Source organism: Chionomys nivalis, chromosome 19, assembly GCF_950005125.1.
Source record: "Chionomys nivalis chromosome 19, mChiNiv1.1, whole genome shotgun sequence".
Taxonomy (NCBI): domain Eukaryota; kingdom Metazoa; phylum Chordata; class Mammalia; order Rodentia; family Cricetidae; genus Chionomys; species Chionomys nivalis.
Genome location: NC_080104.1, coordinates 29,346,803 through 29,363,075, shown reverse-complemented (window position 1 = coordinate 29,363,075; position 16,273 = coordinate 29,346,803). Strand labels below are relative to the sequence as shown.

General features: G+C 40.5%; 1 protein-coding gene across 15 annotated transcripts in view; it reads right to left on the bottom strand.

Annotated features, from left to right (window-relative positions):
• The window catches only part of Dst (dystonin), a 392,323-nt gene that overhangs the window by 132,731 nt on the left and 243,319 nt on the right, over nucleotides 1-16,273 (bottom strand). For all 15 annotated transcript variants that reach the window (XM_057751244.1, XM_057751246.1, XM_057751245.1 and 12 more), the window contains 17 exons: nucleotides 16,145-16,222; nucleotides 15,890-16,051; nucleotides 15,700-15,804; nucleotides 14,423-14,518; nucleotides 13,451-13,576; nucleotides 12,781-12,933; nucleotides 12,446-12,600; nucleotides 12,138-12,264; nucleotides 10,779-10,962; nucleotides 9,750-9,907; nucleotides 9,122-9,300; nucleotides 8,575-8,713; nucleotides 8,094-8,287; nucleotides 6,302-6,464; nucleotides 5,572-5,655; nucleotides 4,640-4,747; nucleotides 3,377-3,475 (listed from right to left, as the gene is read on the bottom strand). In XM_057751244.1, the coding sequence (XP_057607227.1) occupies nucleotides 3,377-3,475; nucleotides 4,640-4,747; nucleotides 5,572-5,655; nucleotides 6,302-6,464; nucleotides 8,094-8,287; nucleotides 8,575-8,713; nucleotides 9,122-9,300; nucleotides 9,750-9,907; nucleotides 10,779-10,962; nucleotides 12,138-12,264; nucleotides 12,446-12,600; nucleotides 12,781-12,933; nucleotides 13,451-13,576; nucleotides 14,423-14,518; nucleotides 15,700-15,804; nucleotides 15,890-16,051; nucleotides 16,145-16,222 (2,310 nt within the window). The remainder of the gene's footprint in view (nucleotides 1-3,376; nucleotides 3,476-4,639; nucleotides 4,748-5,571; nucleotides 5,656-6,301; nucleotides 6,465-8,093; nucleotides 8,288-8,574; nucleotides 8,714-9,121; nucleotides 9,301-9,749; nucleotides 9,908-10,778; nucleotides 10,963-12,137; nucleotides 12,265-12,445; nucleotides 12,601-12,780; nucleotides 12,934-13,450; nucleotides 13,577-14,422; nucleotides 14,519-15,699; nucleotides 15,805-15,889; nucleotides 16,052-16,144; nucleotides 16,223-16,273) is intronic.

Below are 16,273 nucleotides of genomic sequence, written 5' to 3'. Positions count from 1 at the left end.
GAAAAGGATTCTGCAGCCTCTCAAGCATGCTCATGGACTCAGGAGACCAAGGGAACTCAAGTGCAGAAGAAGCAGTGGCCACCAGCACCAGCACCAGTTTCTTCAGAGCGGAAACTTCACCAAGCCAGCAGGAAGGAGACAGATGACCTGCAGGACATGTTTCCCAGAGAACCCCATTTTGCCCCTCAGAAGTAATTTCATATAGAAAATTAGCTGGCTTGCAGTTTTGAAGCAAGAAAGTACTCTACCCTGAACCTTTACAGATGTCAAATTTAACCTCTGCTCATATGATACCATCCTCCTGCTCTCACAAGTCAATCATGGCAGCTTCAAACAAAACCACCATGCAGGGACAAAGAAGACAATGTAGTCTGCAGTAACGAACCCAGCGGAAATTAAACATGGTACTCACAGTTCCATGTTTATGACTAAAAAACAAGCAGAATTTCAGAACAGAGAGCCAGATTCAGAGATAATATTTTAACACAGGAAAGGAGAATTACATAAATTGTGACATTTCCAAGGTACTGCTTACGATGGCAAACATGACAATTATAATGACGAGAATTACTAATGTAAAGGCAGCTCTAGTCCCTGGCTTGAGAAAAGATGATATTCAAGCACTCACAGATTTCGCTGTTGTCGCTGGCATGCCTCATCTGAAATCCACTTTGTCAACGTACCTTTAGACATCCCACAAACACAAAGATACTTGTGAAATGCAAATGTTTTAGAGATATACATAGGGATTCAGATCCATTCCATCAAACGAAAATAAGGAAACGGGTTAGCAGCTGGGAGGACTGAGAAAGGAAGTTCCAGCTGAAGTGCTCCATGCGAGGACCAGCTTCCAGACACACTCTAGCTCTCTTAGCTGGCATCGCTACGGTGCTGGCTTTGTGCCAACTCAAAGTAACTGCAATAAGAAACTAAGTAGGAATACAGAAATCATTTTGAAGTTCTGATTTGTTTTCACTGGGATATATGTGAATTTCAAGAATTTAATTTATAACGAATCTTTTTCTTCCTTCACTTTCCTGATTTTTTGATAATTTGGGGCTTAAAAGCTCAGCATCCTCCATCTACCTCCCCGTGGATAAGAAAATCTCATCACAACTGCTGTGTTGTGCTGTATTTCTTTCAATTATGTATCAAAGTCGATGCTTAGGAACACTGCAGCATTTTGTATGCTTAAAACACGAGTTTTCTCAGGGCACAAGCATGCACACCTGTAATTTCAGCACTCAGGCTGAGACAGGAGAATATGGAGTTGCAGGACATTCTGGGCTTACCCAGACAACCACTGTCTCAAAAGCAAAAATGCACATTTTAATTTTTAATAATTCTTTCTGAGAACCAGTCTTGTATCAAATCTTACTTACATAGCTTAACTTTTGTCAAGGTGTTTTGAGTCTTTTTCACTTGATGAAATTCTGCTTACCTCAGCAAAAATAAAAATAAAATCCATTACCGAATCTTCAATATCTTAATTAGAGTAATTTTGGAGGTCTAATAGTAATTGTCTGGTTATTTAATAGTAATTGTCTATGTTGTCTGGTTGACTGGGATTTTTTTCACATGTGCTTAATATGTCTTTAACTAATTTAGTTCAACTGCTGATTGTTCATCTTGTAGATATCAAACTTACTCATAAAAATCATACCCTCACCAGGTCTCTCTCAGCTCTATGCAGTGAGATCAATTTATAGACTTGGGTTTTTGCGTCGGCTACAGAATTTCTTCACCATGTCAAATACATATCTAAACCAGTGTTCTAGATTTCTCCAGAATCATCTGTTCCCTCTGAAATTTACACCTATCTTGCTAAAACGTGGACTATGAAAAGCTCTGCTCTCAGACAGTTTATCCTGTGGATCTTCAAGACTGTTCCAGAAGTACTATCCTTTGGGGTCTAAAACTCAACTTACAGATCTTTTAAAGGACATTCCATTAATATGTCCTTAAACAGAAGGGTATTAAATTTTATTTTAAATTATACTCTTTGTTTGTCTTCAAAACTATATTGTTTGCATTTCCAATTCACCATAAATTTTCAGTGTTTCAGCAATAATTAGTACTGAGGACTTTGAAAATCTTTGTTTCTGTCAACTTCTATCTTATTGCAGGACTTGAGCCGAATGGCCCACATCTGTACAATTAAATATATACCGTGAGGATAGGAAAGGACTTACGGGACTTTATGTTTCACAACTGCATGCAAGATTTAAACACTATTTAAAACGGAATAACATCTCTCAAAATGTAGTGAAAATAGGTGCATTATATTTACAAAAGGAGCTGGTTCTCTGTGTTCATAAAGAAAGCTGGTTATAAAGCCTGAAGTGCACCCATGAGTGGGTTAGTGCTGAGACTGCTGACTCAGAACAGACTAAAATAGCTCAGAAAATATTCACAATTTCAGAAGCTAAGGAAGCGACCACCGTCTCACAGGTGCTGGTGACTGTCCTCTCAACACATACGCAGTACTGTGTCAGGGAGCGACACCTGCAGAATTTCAACAGTCCAATTACCATTTACACATTTTAGCATTCTTTTACCTATTTTTGTCTGTTCTGGATGAGGAAAGGAAAGGTTATCAAAAGAATAGAGCATGGAATGATCCTTTCATGTCATAATCAATGGCTTTCACAAGTCATTTCTTATTCCTCCTATTTCTCAACACAATTTTAAATTCAGGATTAAAGCTGCAGAAGTCCTTCAAATCAGAACCATACTTATTCTTTTGATCAAGTACAGTTCTGGGACAAAAACACAAAGCGTAAAACTCCACAAGTCTTAAAAAGTACATTCTTTTGAATAAGAATCTACTACTAAATTTATCTTTTAAATTTAATTACTTGTAATAATTTTAATTCTTTAGAGATGTATATCAATCCAAGATGCATAACACACATGTGTGCACACAGTGCATCTCTATGGCCTCTGTATGAGCAGCAACTGAGCTTGAAAGAAAGAATTTCCCAGCCATGAGGAAGATGGACAAAATTCTGCCCAAATGCCAAAATCTTCCTGCTGAAACAGAACCATTTATGAGACCAGCTATCATATTAGGGTTCTGAAGTAACTGCTTTTGGGGTTTGGGGAACTGAACCAGAACTAAAGCTAGTCCATTTGAAGTAAAAATTCAAAAATTATTTTCTCTTTTGGAAACTCTAAAAACAAGCAAGTAAATGTCCAGGCTTCCCCTTTTTCCCAGTGTAAGCTTCTAATTAACTACTTGCATATAATTATATATAACTACTGATATAAGCTATCAGCCATGTTATCATGAAGCTTATATTCGCCTTCCCAAAACATTACAGTTACTGCTCAAATCTAGTTCCTGCTTCCTTGGAAGTTCACTGGTAAAGGTTACCTCCTCCTCTTCCAGCCTTTTCAGTGAATCGCCAGCAAATTTAATATACTGTGTCATAAGAGTGACCAGGGCAGTGTATCGAGTCCGCAGGTCCATGAACTGTAAGAGAGAAATGACACAAATGTTATCTCTGTTACTAGTGAGTTGAGTGAACTCTGAATGATGCCCACACTACCAATTGGGCTTTGAAGAATAAAGCACACACTTATCCAACAGAGAGTGGCATTTCAGGAGTAAGGTGCTTGCTACTCACTTCTTTGTAAGTTTAATAAGCACTTTTTTTTTCCTGCATTAATAAATGATCTTTGGCTGGGCAGTGGTGGCATACACCTTTAATCTCAGCACTTGGGGACAGAGGCAAGTCCATCTCTGAGTTTAAAGCCAGTTTGGTCTACAGATTGAGTTCTAGGACAGGGATATACAGAGAAACCCTTTCTCAACCCTTACTGCCCCCCCCCCCAAACAAAACAAAAACCTTTATTTTAAAAGTTTTTGTTGTTGTTGTTGTTGTTTTGTTTTGGCTTTTTGAGACGGGTTTCTCTGTGTAGCCCTGGCTATCCTGGAACTTGCCCTGTAGACCGGGCTGGCCTTGAACTCACAGAGATCCACCTGCCCCTGCCTACTGAATACTGAGATTAAAGGCATGTACCACCATCACCCTGCAGGTGATGGTTTTAAGGAAACTTAATAAAATGTAGTGTTACAGCACTTTCTGTGGTGGAATATTTGCTTACACTGTGTGAAGATGTGCCACTGTGACTGGCTTAATAAAGAGCTGAATGGCCAACAGCTAGGCAGGAGAGAATAGGCGGGACTTCGGGAAGAAACTAGGCACTCGAGAGAAGCCAGCGAGACACTGAAGAAGTTGTGCATACGGTACAGAGGAGAGGTAACTGAGTACATGGCAGACTGTACATTAATAGCAACAGGTTAATTTAAGTTATAAGAGCTAGTTGGGAAAGAGCCGAAGCTAAAATTAAGTTTTTATAATTAATAATAAGTCTCTGTATCTTTATTTGAGGGTTGGCAGTCCAAGAAAGTCTAAGAAAGCACAACTACAACTTTCTATCAGGGATGGTTAGAAAGAAGTATTAAAAGTATACAGTGATGAATGTAAAAAATTATGATGTATAATTCCATTAAATCATTTAAAAATAATTAAAATGGCCAGTTTTACAAAAGGGATGCTTTACCATGATAAAAGTAAAACTGTTTTTATAATGTTTCTTTTCTGCCTGCCCTCAGCTCCTCTCTGTTTGTTACCTCTTGAATAATGAGGTCCGCTGAGCTCTGCATCCGCCGGCGTTTCACTGGAGACTTCTGCTGTGAGTCGACCATGGCCCTGTAGGTCACCGTCTGCAGTTCATAGTCCTGCATCAGAGAGTCAGTATGATCAAGTTCATTAAAGCGAAGCCTGAAAGCTCGTCCACAGTGACTTACCCCAGAGAACTGGAATGCAGTTCACCAAATTAGGTTTGGATAAAGAAATAAATTAAGAAAACCAAATATTTTAAAAAAATCTATTTGACCTTAGAAGATATCTGTAAGGTGGCGACATAAGTAGAGACATGTATAGTGGTCAGCAAAGATCCGAACTGTCTTTAAGAAGTCACAAAAATATTTACTGGAGAATACTCTTGGTATAGGCAACCTCCACTGATTCCACATCACTAACAGAATTGTGGAGTCGGGAAGCTAAGAAACTGCCAATAATATCCTATAAAAATGACAGTATCTCTTTAAGATTTTATTTATACAATGTATACAATGTTCAGCATGTATGCCTGTAGGCCAGAAGAGGGCACCAGATCTCATCACAGATGGTTGTGAACCACCACATGGTTGCTGGGAATTGAACTTTCTTAACCACTGAGCCCCTGAAAGTATCTCTTAAGTACAAGTTAAATGTTCTCTCCATTTTAAAGAGAAAAAAAAGGAAAGCAATAAGAAACAAGTTTCAGAGCTGTAGTCTAGCCTGTGTGTACATTTTCACGCATTCATGGGGAGTGAAAATGAACCTGTCAGGGTTTCACAAAGAATTATTATTAGGGAAGTATAAAAAGGTTTGACTGAGGTTTGAAAAGGGTTCAAATGTTCTTTAACACAGGACAGAATGCTTTGAATTGCGTTAAAAATATACTATAGCACTATACACATAAACACTAAATTTGCCTCAAGTAAGTGACTTTTCTCACCTTCACTGCGGCTGAGTACTGCTCGGAATATTTCTGACACTCGTCCATTTTGCTCTGTTTCACCTCTATTTCAGACACCAGCATCTGTAAACACAGTTTAGAGAAACAACAATGGGAATTCTATCCCATTCCACCTCATGCTCAGGAACTGAGAGATACTCACGCCACTCTGTACTGCCGCTGCGCATCTCAATGCTTCACACCTTCCGTGTGGCCTTGACTTATGGATAAACAACACACTTCCAGAATAAGACTCCTAAATGATCTACCCCTTGTGAGGCTTTCTAAGTGGAAATGAGAATCGTGCTGAGCTGACTTGGTGTAATTCATGACACCCACTCCAGATGAAAACAAAAACCTTTCAACTCTCACCTTCCCACCAGTTATAATAAGGATTCTGTCTCCTACCTCTGGCCATGCTTATTAATTTAGCAAGCATAAAACTATGTTGCCAGAAACGTATCAAGAAAAATTAGACCCAGATTATGAAATCAGGAAGATGAGGTATATAAAAACTATCCCAACACTCTGTTAATTATCTATACTTTCAAAAATGACTTCCAGGAAATAAAATAAATGCAGGTAGGTTTGGGGTGTAGAATTCTCATATAGACTGTTCTTCCCCATGGTTGTCTACATAATTGCCTTTTCTTCCAGCACAGGAGAGAAAAATGAGGCTCGTGGCCAACCAAATGCAGACAGAACACAGGACAAGTATTTCTCTGGGTACCTTCTGTTGGTTCAGCTGTAAGGCTAGAGCTTTGCTGTTTTCTGGCTGATTTTCCTGAATCTTTCGCTGGGTAGTTTCAATTTGCTGGATCCAATCATCTAGAGGGTGGTAAGAATCTCTGTAGTACTTCAGTGATTTCCCAATTCCTTCTAAGTCCCGAAGCCTACAAGAACAGCAACAAATGGTCAGGCTCCGGCAGAAGAGGTGAAGGGATTGGAAGAGAAAAACACAAGTGGAGACCCAAGAGTCACTATGCACAGCAGGGCAGATGTGCAGTGGCGACCTAAGACAGATTTCTGGGGCACTCCGTACAGCATCAGGGCGAACATAGGTATTCTGTTCCGGGGACTGCTAACTGGTGCTGCTGTCTTACTATAGCACTAAGACTAAAGCTGAAAAGGCAGCAGCATTAACCACATTATAATCAGTCAATGCATCCTGAACAGCTGAGGCTCACCCCAAACCATAGTTCACCTTTGGAAGAATGCAACTCCATGGATGGTTCCATGGTCTCAGAGGGAGTCTTCCCGGAAACATCCATTTCTATGATTTTTTAAATCAGAACACTAAACAAACTCATCATGTATTTTCCAGAGAAAAAATAGAATGAATATAACTTCATTTCTTGAGAGTTTCTATATCATAAAAGCATTTAATTTATATTAATATAAACATAAAAATGAGCATGAAAGGCCATTATTTATTCCTTTTAAGATGAAGCCAAAATCAATTCCATTTTCTTCTGTGCTTTTAATTCTCACTGAACAAATGATTTAGTCGTCTGACACGTCCATGAAAATGAGTAGCAGGCCACTCCAATCCCACCTCTTCTCTTAGGTCCAGCAGAAACTGCTATGCAGAGCCCAAGACAAAAGCTTATGATTTAATTTGCTAATTTATGGTTGTTTGAACATCGACTGTTCATAATAACTTTTAGAGCATTATTTTATTGTCTTTTAAAAAGACAGAATATACAAAAGCGAAGTGTGGAAGTTTGAATGTAATTGGCCCCCATAAGCTCATAGGAAGGGGCACTATTGGGATGTGGAATAGGTGTGGCCCTGTTGGAGGAAGGGTGTCACTGTGGGGGTGGGCTTTGAGATCTCCTTTGCTTTTGTCCAAGAAATGCTTAGTGTGGCACACAGTTTACTTCCTCTTGGCTGAGGATCAAACTGCAGAACTCCCAGCTCCTTCTCCAGCACCATGCCTGCCTGCCTGCCACCATGTTTCCTGCCATGAGGATAATGGACTGAACCTCTGAGACTGCAAGCCACCTCAATTGCATGCTCCCCTTTATAAGAGTTGCCGTGGTCACGGTGTCTCTTCACAGCAATAAAAACCCTAAGAAACCAAGATACACTAGCATTTTTAATTATACATAATTGAATTTTTTTTTTAATTTCTAAAGCTGGAGAGATGGTTCAGCATGAAGAGCACTGTCTGCTCTTACAGATGATTTAGGTTCGATTCCCAGCACCCACTAGTAGGTCTACAACTGTCTGTAACTCCAGTTCCAGTGGATCTAATGCCCTATTCTGGTCTCTTCAAGTACATACATGCAGGCAAAACACATAATACACATAAAATAAAATCTTAAATAAAGAGAAAAAAAATGTTTGGAGTTACATGTGTTGTTAAAGCACACATGTAAGAAAAAAATGTCATTAGGAAACAATCCTGCAGTTAACACATTAGCTATGGAATGTCAGTTAAAGCCTGATAAGTTTAGACTTTGCCCTCTGCACAGAAGGGAATCCAACCCATGTGGCCACTGAACAGAAAGGGGACCCACCTGTTGTCAATCTGCACATGGACATTCTGCCATCTTTCAACCAGCTGGTCTGCCTTTTCTTTGTGCCAATCAAAGTCAAGGTCCCGTTCTTTGTGTGCCTTAAACATCTCATCACTGATGGCCTTTGCTTTCTGCAACTCATCCTCCAATGCATGGAACACCCCTCTCTTTTCATCCACTTCTGATCGCCATTGCTAAAATACACGCATCAATGAACATCATGAAATGTATCAACAAGTCATATAGTAAACACATTATTCACCTAATGCAAAAATTTATACATAACTATATGACGTACAACTACATAAAGAAAAGTGTACTTCTTTACAGGAAGTTGTAGAACTAGAAATGAATGGAGACGGCACATTCAGAAGTATGCCAGATACTTCAGGTTGGGTGTCTGAAACTCGAGCTCTGTGCTAGAGAAATACTCAGAACTATGACCCTGAAAACATGTCCAGAATTTCTGTGAGACTCTTACCTTTAGAGTACTCATTAAGTTCTCAATATTGTTCTTGTCAGCTATTACTGCTTCCTCTTCACACAGTTTGGTTTCATAGAGTTTGACCAGGGCTTCTGCCTCTTGAGTGTTTTTTAATACCAAATTAACTGTTTTCAACCTTTAAAAGAGAAATAAATACTAGACCATGCTCTTTAACACTTTTTTTTTTTTTTAAATAAACATACTGTAGCCCTAAAGCATCACTGTAACTCTTGACACAGGAACATTGGTCTCCTCTAAGTCTGGCATTCAGTTGACGCTCTTCCTAATATGCGCCACCTTATGCTCCACCCCCAGGTGAGATCTACAGATGCCAAGAGAAGACAGTTCTAGGTCACACTACGCATGACAGGAAAACCCTAAAGACGACCTAAGGTGATCTACAGAACAAAAACATGGGAGGACAGTCATCTCCGGGGCAATTCCCCTGACGTGGAGAAAGACCATCAGTCTAGTTTCTTAGATAAAACCCATTGTTCATAAAAAGCAATCAGCGTCAGGACAGTAGGCAGATGTGTCAACCTACTTCTCTATGTAGGTGGAAGACATGGAGTAGATCTGATTCATGCTCTGGACGACCACGCTGAGCTCTGATCGCAGAGTGGGGACGGATGGGGAGTCTGCCGCTTGACTGAAAAACTCTTCACACTTGTTTGTGATCGTTGCCAAATCATCTTTAAGCCGTTCCAGCTCTTTCTTTAGTTTCTAGTCAAGGAAGAAAACAGAGGCTATAAGTTATCATCCCAAGTGGGTACATTTCTTACAGCTGCTTAACAATTCATTTCACAGTGTTATGACCAACATGTGTCCGTATAACTTTTTTCATTACCAAATACACAGAAGCATTGCCTGGAGCTTTATAATCAGTAATGTCTTTATTGTTAGGTCCCTTGACTTAAAGCTCTAATTTTGTATACAGCAGGTGTACAAGGACTCTCTTTGAATGAAGTCCATCAGGATAGATGAAAGGCAACATGCTTCTATGTTTACCTAACTCAGAGGCAGAGCAGAATTATAGGATCTTAATTTATATCCAGCAAGATATGTACAACTGGACCCCAGGAACTGAAGTCACAGATGAGCATGCAGAACATCAGAAGGTGATATAAGAGGAAGAAATGACCTGGGTTTTCTAACACATGTGTAACTCTTACCTCCTGCTCTGTGATTCTGAACATGCTTTCATGTAAATCGTCTCTTTCCAGGGGTGTCCGTATCTGCCGGATTAACCGGTCTTCACAGCTCTCTAACCGAAGTCGGACGTTTCTCACTTCTGAGATGTAGAGATTATACACCGACTCCTCTTGCTCCTCTGTGAAAGCAAACATGTTCAGCTACAGGCTTCTCATCCCTAGGAAGCTCACGTGCAAGTTTCCATAAAACAGCTTGATTCTTACTAAGGCAAACCAATGTTCTATTAGCAGAAATCCTAAAGGCATAACCTTAAACAGAAATCTTAAAATGTGAATTTTAAAACTTAAAAAAATACTAATCAAATTGCCCTAAGGTCATTTAAAGTACCAAATTATCACGGAAATATCCAAAGGAAACAATGTTCTGTTTTTATATTCACAAAATATGAATTATAAGCTATCACTTAACCATGAAATTGAATAAAAAAATCCAAGTGTAAAAAGTAGCAGGTAAAGAAAGTGATAATGTTTTAAGATTTTGAAACAGAATACCATTAATAAAAATCATTTGTTTTTAAATAGTATGAAGAGTTAAGACTAAGATCTATATCGAATAAATGTTAACTAAATAAAGCATTCTGCTTTAACTCCTGTGTAAAACTGAACAGAGGAAAATCAAATCTTTTATGCGCCTTAAGGACCTTCATCCTGAGTGTTGCCCTGCAAGGCAGGACAAATGTTAAAATGCAGATGAGGTAAAAAACGTGTCATCGGTCCCACTGCTTGGCTGGCATCTTGAATTAATGATCTCTTCTAGAATCTTCCTACCTCAAAAGTTTTGTTTGTTATTGGTGGAGCTGGGCCTGGATTCAGGGCTGCACATATGCCTGCTCTTACGTTATGCCCTGCACACATGCATTTCTATAGTGTTCATTAATCTTGCTTACATATCCCAGCCACGTGATGCAATAACCTGAGATTTCCAACGAGAGCAGAAAAAAAGCCTGGAGCAAACCCCTGCAGGGCAAGTAAACAGACCCCACACTTTACCTCTTTCTGCAGACTTGAGAAGCTCTTGATAATACTTCCTACATACATTCACCTCCTTTTCTAGTTGAGTGACATCTGAGCCTGAAAATATTTGGGATTCCTGGCTGTCCTCCAGGAAATCTTCCAAACGAGACTGGAGATTACTCAGAACCTGCTGGTGTTCACCAGGCAACATTGTCTTTATCTGAAAGAACAAAGATCCTTTGATTAAGACGTAAAGCCAAGAGCTGTATCTGAATGGTTCAGATCACAGTTGATACCACGGTATATACTTCAGTTAGTCACAGTTAGAGGAAACATCTGAAGTTAATATTCTATTTATTTTAGGCTTATACCCTATAGTAGGGAAACGGAACCAACCTAGATTTCCTCCAATAGATTAATGGATAATGAAATTTGGCACACATATAGAATGGAATAAAACACTGTAGAAAATGGAAAAACATATAATATTAAGGGAAGCCACACAATCTCAGGGAGATAAAAAGCACAGGATCTCCCTCATGTGTGAAGCATCACCTCTAATACATACATAGATAAGAAAACAAACGTGCGTGTGTGTACAGTAGGCCATGTAGACAGTCGAGTAGAAAGGGTAAGTACCTGGGTGAATGAGACTGAGTGTGGGCAAAGGACTGAAGTCAGGAAAGATGGGATAAAGCTACTTGGTTTTTGTCTCAGCTCTCTCACGGACTTTCAGGTTTTGTGATGGATAAGTGAATACAGAAGATGTTTGATGGTAAAGTCGAACGTGAAGCTCCACAGCTTCAGAATGGCTAGTCTAGTCATCCAGATGTACAGACTTTAGGTCTGTTAACTTGGGGGTATGATTGCTTTTCATTTGCAAATTCTTTACAATAGTGTTTATTAAAGGAAGACAAATAAAAACATTGACAAAATTCAATAAATAAAATTAAAATAAACCCACTCTGTCTGTCCAAGCATCTAGTTTTAATTATTATTTCTTATTCTTCCACCTCCTTTCTTGTTTTTTTTCAAGACAGGGTATCTCCCTAGTTATCCTGGAACTTGCTCTGTAGACCAGGCTGGCCGTGAACTCAGAGATCCACTTGCCTCTGCCTTCCTGAGTGCTGGGATTAAAGTCATGCGCCACCACTGCCTGGTTATTTCTAATTTCTCACCCTCAGTAAGCACTGAGCAGAGCATGCGCTCCGGATTTCCTTCACCTGGAGAGCGTGCCTCACCCCCAACAGGTCCTCCCAAGAACTCACTGACTGCGTAATGTCAGCCTCCATGGGGCTCCATGCTTTTCCAGAACAAATGCAAGCATGGCCCTGCAAATGACAAGGCACCCCTCATTTTTGGAAACATTGGATTAATGTGCACATTTATACTCACCGAAGCCACGTTACTAGCTCGAATTCTGTCGATTTCATTGACCAGATAATGCCAGGAGACTACACTCTTCATGTTTATGTGAGATTCATGCCAAAGAGCAAGGACACTCTGATACTGTTGCTCAATTCTGTAACATATGCAGGAAAATATAGACTTTTAAGCCTTTTTGCCCCTTCTGAAAACATGTTACAATCTTTGTTTGTAAAACGCCCCCTAAGTACTCGCTCTACAGAACTTCCAGTCCTGTGGGTCCCTGACAAAGCACTGATTGCTTCTTTAACCTTCAGCAAGCCCCAAACCATACTAACCTGTTTGCAAAGTCAACTGCTTCTTTGTTTGGTGGAGGAACAGTAAAACACACAGATGGGACCATAGCCTCATTCCCAGTGGGACTAATGACCTTCCACTTAGCTCGATGAGAATTGTTTGCCAGAACACATTCATCGTCTTTATAAATGGTTATCTGGTTTTAAATGGAAGAGGAAAAACCGAGGTCACCACTGACTCATGTATACACAATCTTGCTAAGAATTACATTTCTATGAGGCAGAGAAAAGCCTTATGACTAGGAAGCATTATGACCTCCTTTGTAAAATGCACGGATTCGTCACAGAATCTGGTCTGCTTTAAGAATGACAGGTACCTCAATCTGTCTGTAGTCGCAGATAGCGGTGATGGGAATGGAAGTTTTGAGTGGATTGTCAGGATTCCGTGGCTTCAGCTGCACTATTGTCTTGGCTCTCCCCATCAGGCCGGCCACTGAGCTTCGGTACTGCAGAAGCTCTTCTTTTTCTTCCTAGAAACACAGCGGGGTTTTCAGATTAGTGATTCAAACTCTCCATTCCACAGGGATTTACACAAATGAAACTTCATCACCAAAGTATGCCCTGACCACTGGGCTACACTTTCTGCATCTCATCACCCTGTCTTGACTCCCTCCTTTCTCACTTTGTTCCCCTCCCCCCCCGTGTGGCATTATTGCTATGTAACCCTCTCTATGCGTTTTTTTATTTAGCGTACTACTGTGCAGCTACCCTATGGTATCTAGGACCACAAGGGAGAACAGGTCCTGCCTCTGTTGTTCATGGTTGTATCTCCGGAACTGAAAACTGGGCAGACACAGAAGGTGTTTCCCAAGGATCTCCTTGTGGAATGACTGACCACACAGACTACTGCTAGAGCAGTTTAAACAACATCATATAAAGTACACTACAAAAACTAAACACACTAAAGGCCTGGTTGAGCCGATGAAATACAAATCTATACACGCAGACATCTGATGAACCACTAATCCACAGTTTCCACGTCAGTACCATGGATTCCTGAATGAGGTCCTCCAGTTTGTGAATGGCGCTCGATCTGTCACAGCTGTACTTGCGCTGGATGGCATCCTTCAGATTCCTTAGGTAATCAGTAGCTTCTTTGGCTTCATTGAAAAACTAAGGAAAGAAAATTCGACAGCTGAGCTACACTGAACGCCAGGAAGACAGAGCTGTTAAATCTGGGTACTCGGGCCCTCTGTGTGCCTCTGACAGGGGAGAGCAGAACCAAATCACAAAAAAACTTAACAGCATCGTCCTTTTTAAAACTAAAAAAACCCTTTGCACTTAGATGGCTACAGATGAATATTAATTATCCAAACTATACATGTATACTGTGCTTTGGATCTATATTATTTTGACTGGAAGTCTGTTTTACTTTAGGGCTCAACCAATCTTTTACGTAGGGGTGAAATTTCAAAGAATGTATGAAAATTTCTAAAGAATAAACTGAAATCTTTATTTGGTTGACTCTATAATAACTTCCCTTAATATGAGAAAAATTTGTAGAATTATTTACACCATTTAAAGGCCTTATAAAAGATGCATTGTGTGTGTGATTGTGTGTGTGTATATAAATCAGAGGTCAGCAACTGGATGCTTTCCTCACTTTTCCCCACCCTGTTTTTTGAGACAGGGTCTCTCACTGAACCTGGAGCGCTCTCATTTGGCAAGACTGGCTGGCAGCGAGCCCTAGCGAGCACTGGGCAGCTCACTTTTTTCTTTTGAAGTGTGGTTTCTGGGGGTGGAACTCACGGCAAACAATGTGCCAGTTAAGCCATCTTCCAGCCACAGGAACTCTTCTTACAGCTAAACTTTCCCCTCTCAGACCTCACACCAGCACCGACAACCTGTAAGAAAGTATTGCCCCCCCCCTCCCGTGTGTTCCACACCTCAGCCCCACAGGCAGCGCATTCGTCTGTGCAGGCTCAGGGCGTCGATGCAGCTGCAACTCCACTCACATACCTCGAAATAGGCGGTGTTGTCCTTGATGTGCTGCTCCACACACTGGCAGAGCTGCAGGACCCAGCTCCACTGCGTCTGCATGGCTGCTCGGTACGCCTTAGAGAGAAGACACGCACTGAGACAGGATGCCAGTATACAGCCCTGGCTATCCTCAAGTTTGTGCCAATCCCCCTGCCTCAGCTTCTCATTATAGGCTGGAATTACAGGCATGAGCCATCATGCCCAGATCAGCGTTGATGGCTTCAAATGACAAAACACTCTACTATCCAAAGAGATGGAAAAAAATTCTAATGGGCTGAACATGAAAACTGGGGTAGTAAATTTTCTTACTTGAGAGTTCTTCCTTATGCAATCAGTCTTAAAATTTGTATATAATTTTAAATTAGTCCAGATGAATTTCCCCAAATTTCTAATTCCTTGATTTTTTTCTTAGAATAAGGAAAAATTATGACTATATGAAAAATTTAATTTAAAATAAATGCAAGTTATTCCCTCTATTTATAAAATGCACCCTTGTCTTCACTCCATACTCACTAGTGCTGCCTGATTTTTAGAATACTGAGTGTGTTTTTTCTCCACGGTATCCCAGTGTCCCCTGTTAATGGATTGTTTGTATTACTGAGCTACACTGTAGTTTTCTTCTGTGTTTTGCTGAAGAAAACGTAGGGAGGATAGAAAAGGAACATATACTTTCATATCAATGCAATTACCAGGTTTAGTAATATTATAATAATAAGAATTTAAACACTCATCTATTTGAATGCTTATTATTTAATACAGAGTATATCTTTCATGAAGGAAATACTTTAGAAAGCACACCTAGTTCCTCATGAATTATGAAACTCGTTTTTATTGAAGGTACAAATCCCTGCCTCCCAGGAGAGGGAGCTCCGTGTCCACTGCATGTTCAGCCTGTTCTTCCTATGGGAATGACCCCAGGGCCTCCGAGCTGAGTTCAGACAGGCTTTCCTGCCTGGGAATCTAGGAACCTACACTATTATTTGCTCCCTCAAGCTAAGCTACACTTTTGTTTGTCATACACAGTATGGACAAGCTCCACCACACGACACCCTCCATCCCCATCAGGTGAATTTACTCAAAAGCGGCTTCACGAAAGCTGCTACCTTTATCCCAAGAGAGGACAAAGAGAAGAAGCACTACGGTTCACTGAGAAAGTTATCTCTGAGCCAGACCGGAGTAAACACTTAGTAGTTTAGCGAAAGAGGTTTAAGTTGGCAGATCCATCCGCACTCAGCCTAGACCTCTCACTTTCTTACCTCTATAGTCAACCGGGCTGGGTGGTTTTCTAGAAGCAGCTGCTCTGCAATCTCCTGAACGGCTTTTATGTTTTCCTCCTTCTGCTCGAGTTCTCTCATTAGCTCCTAGTGAGGAAGCATTAAGGAGTGTATCAGAAGATGCGGCCAGCTCCAGGTCTAGCTTTGGCACTGGAGTGCGCAGCTCACTCACCGCATGGTACCCTTTCTTCCGATCAACGTTGGTGTTCCTCTCACTCCAGTCGTAAGCGACTTCTTCCTCCTCCTTCTCATTCAACCAGATCAGTTCATTAGTTGCCCGTGTCACAAAATTATGCAGCGTATCAAGGTGCCGCTCCTGATTTCTAGATGTATTCTTTTTAAGAAAACGCAATGTAAGAAACAGATTGTCAGTAAACAGGCGGGATGGAAATCGAGAGTTTAAAGCAAACAAATGAAAAAGACTCACCAAGAGTTTTGCATATTGACTCTCTAATCTGTGCAATTTGTCTGTGTAAGTCAGCTTTAGAGGCGCTGTCATCTGAATCTAAAACAATGGGGGAAAGACACAGAGGTTAAGGATCTCAAGTTCTGACTA